The 9,286-nt window shown below is 40.0% G+C and overlaps 1 protein-coding gene across 1 annotated transcript; it reads right to left on the bottom strand.

Moving 5' to 3' along the window:
- Positions 1–535: 535 nt before the first annotated feature.
- On the bottom strand, positions 536–9,251 carry ntf4 (neurotrophin 4). Its single transcript, XM_079642675.1, has 2 exons — positions 8,792–9,251; positions 536–2,630 (listed from the first exon to the last, which is right to left on the bottom strand). Exon 2 carries the CDS (start codon positions 2,609–2,611, stop codon positions 1,244–1,246), a length of 1,368 nt encoding a protein of 455 aa, XP_079498801.1. The 5' UTR covers positions 2,612–2,630; positions 8,792–9,251; the 3' UTR covers positions 536–1,243.
- Between the last annotated feature and the right edge of the window lie 35 nt (positions 9,252–9,286).

The following is a 9,286-nucleotide window of genomic DNA, read 5'->3' as shown; positions in this document are numbered from 1 at the left end:
CCCCCACTTTTGTTTTTCTTTCTCTTCTGATCAGTCTCCTCAGTATAGCGCTTAGTATAACTACATTTACCCAGTTATTTACTCATTTATTTCTGAATTATAGATACCTTTTTCACTTTTCTACTATATTTTTTTGTGAGGCAAATATTGTACTTTATACATTTATTTTTACAACATTATATTTATTTTTACTGCAGATGGAAATTAGCTAATAGCTAAATCCGACAAATAGTTTCATCTCTTTATGAGATGTGTGTTCTTTTATGCATTGCTCTTGTTTAATAAACACTAATCATTAGAACTTGCAGACAAAATATACATTACTTTTACGTGTAATGGAGCTAAATTATGGATTTGCTACTTTGACATGAGTAACAGCTCAGAATACTTTTACTGTCATTTGTAAAACTGCTTGGTATTGTCGGATAACAACAGTAAAATAACTGACATTTATTACTCAATATCTTTTGATATTTTGTGCTTTGAGAATTCAAATCTGCATATATATCAGTTACATCGTTGGACAATAAACGGCTGAGTACAAAGATCCTTTATTACCACATTTTGCAGGCAAGCTGAACAAACCAGCAGATGTTAAAATGAGCTTGTCCTGGTGTCAGATAATTCACAAACCACATGTTTTTACATTCATGTACCACATTGAACAAGTTCCACGCCGAGATGTTTCCTGCCATAAAACATTGTATAAAACCATGCTTAAGTTTGACGAGGCTGTCGTTTCTGTATCACAATCATGGTAATCCAAATGGGAGCAGTGAAATGGAGCCTCAATAGGTGGCGCTCCTCTCTCTCTACCCGAGCGGCCCAGAGGCTGGAATTATCATCAGACACTGGAGAGACTACCACAAGTTTTTCTATAAATACACACAGATATACATAGCTTCATATATAAAGGTATACTGGTTTCATAGTGTACACAAATATAAAGGAATATATTAATATCAAAGACATACACATGCTTACATACTAATCAAAAATAACTTAGATTATGAAAGATAAAAATCGTACAAAAACAGTACTTTTTAAAGTAAAATCTCTCTCTATATATATAGGAAACATTTCCCTAAGGTCTAGTATTGAGGTCTTCTTGTTTTTTTCAAAAGTCTTGTGAAGTTGTGGTGGAGGGAAGGAGAAATCCATCATGTTAAGGGAAATGAACCCAAAAGGATGTCTCACAGCTACTCTGCCTTGTGTCACTTTTTACTCCCCCCCCCCCCCCCTCTCAGCCTCTCCCCTTCCTCCTCTTAATCCTGGGAGCCTCCGTGACTCTGGCCAGCAGCACACAGACGCAAGACGAGTCAATGCGGATCCACCTCCATCCGATTCTGTTGTTAGCATCTTTGGTGAGCGCTCTGACGAACGACTGCTTGACTTTGCACTCACTGACCCACGCTTTTCTATCCACGCCAAAGCAGCCGTGCCTGGCTTCGCCCGTATCGACTGCCACTGGTGCCACGCCGGCATTCGACCTGCCGTTGTTGCTGGACTGCTCTGCCTCGCGACAACGGGTCTCGTAGAAGTACTGTTTGAGTGGTCCAGTCTGGGTCTGGATCTCCTGCAAGACGGAGACTAAACGACCATGGGTGTCGATGGCAGTTTTCTTGTCATTAACCCAAACACTCTCTGCCTCGCACACAGATTTTTCTCCTCGCCTTCTGTCCATTGAGTGTGAGCGTTTATCCCTTTTAACAGAACGGTCAACCTCGGTAACTCTGGAAGAATCTGCCCAACTCGGAGGGGTGCTCCTGTCAATCGCCCGGTCCCCGTGACCCTCGATGTGTCCGTCCACGTCCACGTCCTCCTGCTCTTCTCTGTCCCCGTCCTCCTCGAGCAGGCCGGTCTCCAACATGAGCAGGAGAGGGGGGTGTTCTGGAGGCGACGTGGAGGGGGAGAACAGGACTCGCGGGTGTGCGTCCAGAAACATCCCGTCTTCATCTAAGATATTGTCCATCCCCAGACCCAGCTCTGCGTCCAGGTTCAAGCCTCCTGCACTGATCGTAGGTGCATCTCTCAGCTTCTCCGAGGGAACAGTTGGTTCTGGTCCTCTTTGATCCTGTAGATGAGCAGCAGGACTGACGGCCTTATGGGTTTCTGCTGTAGTAACCAGCGACAACCGTTCTGTAGAGTCCTGAATATTGTCAGTCTTGTCTACAAACCTGGAGGAGTCCTGCCTGCTGCTGCTATCAGCTTTGTAGTCCTTTGGTAGAGAGTTATCCTCGGTCCTGAGTGGTCCTGCTTCTTTGGGAACATCCACACTGCTTTTGTGATCACTACCTGAGTTACTAATCGATTCGTAGGTTTCTTGATGCTCCACTTTAAACGTGGAAGTCTCTTCATCTGAGGAGGATTTCACATAATCCCTACGGTTTTGGAGGTTTTGTCTGTTGGTATGTTGGCTTAGAGCAGCAGCCATGTTGTAGTCCGTTTGTGAGACATTTTCATGGAAGTTGTAGTCCACAGGGGGAGCTGCGAGGCGAGAAGCCTGGTCATGACGGTTGTTTTTCGTTGCGGCGGCAATCCTGGACATGGGGTTATGAGGAAAGGGCAGGGCCGAGGCAATCACCATGGCAACCAGGGGAAGCCAGTGCATCACTCCCAAGACGTATCAGCTAAAAACACAGAGTTGATAGACAGGAGAGAGAAATAGAAAGAGAGAGACAATGTTATTTTATACAATACCAACTGTGGCATATACAGTCAGCTTAAGTATCTCAATTAGGATGTAAAATGGGAGACTTTACAGGCAGCCCACTGCTTTATGACCCTGGTGCTTTAACCGCTGAGGTATGGCTTTAAAATCTTGGCAGAACTTGTGGAAAAATAGGACCAAATACAGCAAGGTCGCCCTCTGCTTCATCATGTGGGAAGATGAAGTTAGCCTGAACCCAGTAGAGTCTGAGAGGCTGACCTTCAAACTGAGACCCTGACAACATGGTATGTATGTAAGACAGAAACTTTACAGCCAAAGGAAATGGATTTAAAAGACCTATGCGACCCGAGACAACAACCAGACAATCCCCTTTCAACTCTTGAAGACATGGGGCTTTCCTTTCTTTTTGTTGAAGCTTTTCCGAGGAACCAAGAATCTTGGAATCTCTTTAACATGGTTTACCTCAGATATTCTTCTGACGAAAACACACAAATTAGACCCAAAGCATCCCAGTACTGCTGAGGTAAACCTAAGGTATTCTACCTGTTCATACCCGGGCTGTGGAGATGATAGTTTTCCTTTGAAAAGATGATTCTCAAACATGATTTAATACATCTGCCGCATTCGATTGAAAGAGTTTACCAAATTTGATGTGCAATCATCACTGTTGTCCTTAACCTGCATTTTTCAAACCATGTGCAGCTTATTATCAAAAAACTTTCGTAGTTGATTTTGTAAAGTAAACAATATAAACTGCAGAATGTTTGTAATAAATCCTCTTAGAGCTGAAGTCATGCAACAGTAATCAACATGTACAGTCTCAAAAACACGGTCAGAAACTCAAAACGTTTTAAACTTCCAGCTTCTCAAATGTGAACATGTGCGGCTTTTTCTTTGTCTTATAATTTAATCTCAATAGTCGCCTTGGGCACTTTTCAACATTATCCGACTTTCCATAAACCAAACAAATAACTGTTTTAAAAATAAAACAATCAGCAGATGAACTGATAATGAAAAATAATTATAAGTTGCAGCCCTACTGTAGTTATTAACTAACAAAAATATGTATATTAAATTACAATACACCACATTATTTTAATACAAAAATGTTACACAATCAAATATATTAAGAATCTAAAGCTTTGCAATTAAATAAAAAATGAATTACACTTGATCAAATGTGTGTTATTTACATCACACACACACATTAGGCTATGTTAAGTGATGACACATTGAAAAGTCATTATGATAACTGTTAACCAACAAACCTGTACAAAAGTCAAATAAAACACTCCCTATGGTGAGCCAAATGTAAACACCTTTAGGTGGTTTGTCATGCCTGACATCACCTGCATGAAACGTGAATCATAAGTCAGGTAAAGGGGACTCATTTGTACTTTAAAGTGAGGTTCACCTGTGACTAACTGGGGAAATATTTCATTCACACGTCTATGTGGCATGTACATTGCATGTTACCACACTCACACGAGTTGAGCGTCAGTTTAGTTGTTTGTTTAAAAGCAGGGAAGAGGTCACTTGGAAAGAGTTAAAATAGGAAGAATGATCAGAATGTCAGAGATGCAGCTTTACTGGTGAGGCTCCTTCACCGTGTCCTCGGGCAGAAGAGAGAGAAGGAAAACATGTAAAGGCAACAGAAAACAAGCGTGAAGGAGTGGATATCGCCACTGTTTGTTTGTTTGCTTTTGAGTGACTGAAATGAATAGATATATCTTAGACCAACCGTGAGTGTGCACGCACATGTGCGTAGGTGATAGAAGTAAAGCCTCTTTAGTGACAGGACATGCATTCAGCAGGGCCACACCCCGGACACAATACAGCCGCCGGGGAGCAACAAGGTTTGGTCGACACATCAATCATGCAGTCTCCACGGGTGCTCAAAGTGCCTGCTTGTCATGCTGACGATAAATACCATCAAAGTGCCAGTAGCTTCCTGTTTTCTTTGGCTACTGATCCCCGCAACAGGCCTGCCAAATACTCACTAGCTTTGAACAGTAAGCTGTTAACACACCCCTTAAACTTGGAAGTCATGCAGCGAAGGTGAACAGAAGATATATTCAAATGAGCAAACTGTGGAGATGGGGGGGGCATGGAAACTTTAGGATTTGTGTTTATGGAGTAGGCCTGTCACAGTAATTACATTTTTTGGATGATATATTGTCCTAGAATTTATTCAAATTCAACTTCAATGTCAATCTTCAAAAAGATCGAAATGCTTTTTCGCACGATCCCCAGGAATCAAATAAAAATGATATACATATATGTATATATACACACACCTGTACACCCATATATATATATAGCTAATATGTACACATAATCTGATCGATATGAGCGATATTATTTTCATTTGATGAGAAATACATTTGTAATACGTAGGAATGTTTAGAAAACCCTGCTGTTTATGTTAGCATAATGTTGGATGAAATGTTGATGGCATTCTTATGTCAACAATAGTCGGAATATATAAATTATTATTGATATTGTCAATGAAATATATTAGATATATTTAGATTTTGGAAATTGTAAGGTTAATCAAATGTGTATTTTCTTGGTTTTCACGCTGCATTACAGTCAACTGATGTGTGGTCTAACTGGCTAGTGACCAATTTAGTCATCCACACTACTGAGGATTATTGAAACAAAATCTGATTGCGTAACAATGTTGTGAGAGCACCAAAAGTCAACCGTACAATATGGTCACAATAGGGGATTGATCAGATATATTGTGATATTAGATTTTCTCCACAGCGCTATGCCTTAGTAAATAAATACCAATTTAAACACAAAAGTTGATATTGAGGCGAGCAAAAATGATCCAGGTCATGTCCATCTAATCAATACAATTACAGCTAACTTTAATATAAGAGTCGAGGCTGGTAAACCATATGAATGCAAAATCTGTTGAACAAGACAGATACATTTTTTGACTTATGGGATGTTTTACCCTGTGTACATTTACAATTGAGAGATATTGTTCTATTAATGTACATAGTTTTGGGTTTATATTTTCATGGATAATCATGATACCAAAGACAATTTTCCTGCCTCGGGTGGACAATAACGTTTTTCTAGATATACGTTGTTATGGAAAAAAATATTGAGGTCGTGTCCATATATTGCACGATAAATCAATAACATAATGATCGTGACAGGCCTACAGTTAATGCGTGAGTTTGTCTTCTGTTGCAGGACAGCTATATGCTTCCTAAGGGTTTTCCCTTCGGCACAGTCTCTAAAGTGGTTCCTTTGTGAAACAGCAGGAGCAGCACTTTATCACCATGCTCCATTTGCTACAATGACACGCATCATTTGCACTCCCTGCAAGGCTAGACGGGGTCCACGACGTTCTCCCGGCCTCTGGATCAGACCCAAGCACTCCGAATCCCTCCCAGACGAACACACAGAAATCCCAGCCTCTCTAAAATCAAAAAACCTTACTTAGTAAATAGAACCCCACTCAACACTGCACACTTCTGTTAATCCTAATCTCCGTAGCCTGAAAATCTTCCAAATGAGCACAGGAAGAATACCCTGAAACCACAGGAGCAGGGCCTACGAGCAGACAGAGAGCAACGACATCACCAAGCAAGGCTCCATGAATAATCAAACTAAACAGACTAAACTATTTTCTGCGACACCTTCAGGAGCCTCAGTGGCCCCCTGAATTATTTAGCATTGATTATCACTGTGTATTAAGAAAGCGGCCTGTTTCTTCTCTCCTATGTGGCTTTATCATGCAGATCAGTCGGTGTCCTTCAGAAAAAACGTTTTCTTGAAAACCATGCAATACCGTAACATTCCCGTAAGAATATCAGGGAGATGACCTCAGAGGACATTTTTAAGTGACATCTTGAGATGGATCTATTCCACTTTGCTTTTTGAATAGACTTTAAACATGCAGTGTTTCCCTCCCCCTGCACCACTATTAAGTATATTTTTATATTTATGATGTTATTCTTGTTTTGACTTATTGTAAAGCATCACGATTTCGTATACACAAGGGGGTTATGATATTAGTAGTGATGCAACTAACAATCTTTATATTGTCTTCTTTATGTTGGTCTTTAAGTTTACAGACATACCAAGTAACATTTGAATATAACCACTAGTTTTAACTCTCCAAAACATGAAAGACAAACAAGAAGATGCAGAAAAAAACAATAAAGGAAAGTGTTTTTGTAGTAGACGTGGCACCTGGCAAATTGGCCTGTCTACTGTTATGAGTGCTGTCAGTGTAAACCACAGGGGCTTAATCTATGTGACAGCATGAGTCAAGGAGGAATCAGCGGGGTTTACAGAGGGCGTCTGGCAGTGAGACCCTCACCAGGAAACAGATGCCATAAAGCAGCCCCACACCTGGCCGTGGCTACTGTGCTTTTTGCCTGTCAACAAAGTAATGCCCCCCTCATGCGTGGCTAATGTCAGACACGTCCGTCTGACAGAGTTAATGCACTCTGTGTTAGTGTTAGGACCAGGCCCCGTCCTAACCTAATCCTGCCTACTTTGAAGTCATCAGGGTGGAAGATGTCTTTGGTGGCCGGCTGATTAGAGGACAGTTTGCACATTTTCAGCAGATTCTTTCAGTCTGACTAAGCTGTCTGAAATGCACCTGAGTGTGACTGTCAGAAACGGTGACAACAGGAGTGGCTGTCGGACGCGGAAAAAACACACGCAGGTAAATTTCCCCTCCCTCTCTGTGTCTCTCTGTGAGGGTAGAGTAAAGCCTTGGTATCACATGTGCTCGTTTACAATGTCTTGCTGTCCCACTGTGCAAACAGCCCATTAATTCCAGGTCTGTGATTGTTCCATACCACGCTCAACCTGCAAAGATCCAGCCTCCTCCACTCTAACCTGAGACCATATGAAACACCAATCCGCCTCATCTCTCTCCCTGTAAATCTTTCATTCTCCTTTAAAAACATGACAATAGACTGATGCACAGTTGTGAAGTACATTTAATCAAGTACTGTACTACAGTACAATTTTAAGGTGCTTGTACTTGAGTTTTTCTGTTGTTTGATACTATATACTACATTTTAGAGGGAAATAATGTACTTTTTTTCCACTACAAATATCACTTGTTACTTCAAAGATTCAGATATTTGACAAACACATTATGATGTTATATTATAGAATAAGATACTACTTTAGTGATCCCATAAGGGAAATTCACAAGCTACCCAACAGATAAAGTTTATAAAGTAATAAATAAGTCCCAACTTTATAAGTTGAAACAGTAAAGTGACGAACGCAGTAATTCATCAATACTTTATTCTGAATTCGGCCATTCTGCATAATGGATACTTTTTACTAATGGTACTTTATTTTTTATACATTTGTAATATGAAAGTTAACATGACTTTTCTTTGCAGAGTAATTCTACGCTGCTACAGTGATGACACTTTTACTTTGGTACAAAATATGTGTCTTTATGCAGTAGTGCAATAATATAGCATGCCAAATGTCTTCATCTTCAAAGTGCTTGCCTGCCATCATAGAGTTATTGAATACAAACTAAATATAATAGTATTATGACAAAATGATTTCCATTCAACTTGTTCCCAAAAAAAGCAAAGCCTTTTTAGCCTCTAATTTATTTTGAAGATATTAAATTAATACATCAACATCAGGTGTGTTTCTCATTATAACCTGTGTTTGATCTTCCCTGAAGATCGGGATGGGACATTGTTAACTTTAACTGCCTGCCAACAAAAATAAAATGTGAAACAAGCTACAACTTAAAAGCTGCCAAGTAAAATAAAATTGGATTGGGACACTTCAAAATGCATCAGTCATGTGCAAGGAATAACACGAACATAGTTCTAAGAGCATTAAAGAAAGACATTACATTTCATTGAAAATATTTAAATAAATAAAAATAAAAAGCCAGCAAGTTATGTGTGCATGCATGGATAAATAAGTAAAAAAACATTACAAAATAAACTGACCTAAATAAATATATTTACTAACATTATGTATCTAGTTGTGTGCCCAACTGACTGAACACCTTAAAAATACAAATCATCAAATGAGTTATTGTGCACAGTGTGTAGTATTTAAACACGTTTAATGGAGGTCTAATGTGTAATAAAGACTTACCGTTTAGGTGAGATCCGGACCCCGCGTCCTTCCAGCTGGCACCACATTGATTATATATGTTCAGTCGCCAGTTGCTCAACTGGTTTAAAATAATAAATTCAACAAACACCGTCGTATGGAAACCACATAGCTAAAGACGTACATGTCTCTCTTCTTTATTAGTCCGTGACATCGCTTATGCCCCCCAGAAATCCGACGGGAACAAGATAAGAAAAGTAAAGTTAGAAACCAGAAAAGTCTCCGGTCCTGGGAGCGCTTCCACTGCAGGGGGAAAAGACTAGTTAATGAGCCCAGAAAAGTGTCAAAAATGTAAACGTGCCACAAAGTTTAGATATTCCATGAGTTGTTATTCCTCAAGAGTAGACCAGGGAAGAGGTTTCCCTGTTCAAATATGTGAACGAAGAAGTGAAGAGGTGAATAAGTTGGCGAAATGTTTTTATGAACTGAACTCCGCCTGAAACGCGTGAAGTCGGACAAACAGTTAAAATAGCTTTA

This window comes from Notothenia rossii (genome assembly GCF_949606895.1).
Source record: "Notothenia rossii genome assembly, chromosome: 8".
Taxonomy (NCBI): Eukaryota; Metazoa; Chordata; class Actinopteri; order Perciformes; family Nototheniidae; genus Notothenia; species Notothenia rossii.
The sequence above is the reverse complement of the archived record's forward strand: the minus strand, read 5'-3'. Positions and strand labels throughout refer to the sequence as shown.

Excerpts from the sequence above, each read along its gene's own strand:
- ntf4 (XM_079642675.1), bottom strand. The coding sequence starts at position 2,611 with ATGCACTGGCTTCCCCTGGTTGCCATGGTGATTGCCTCGGCCCTGCCC.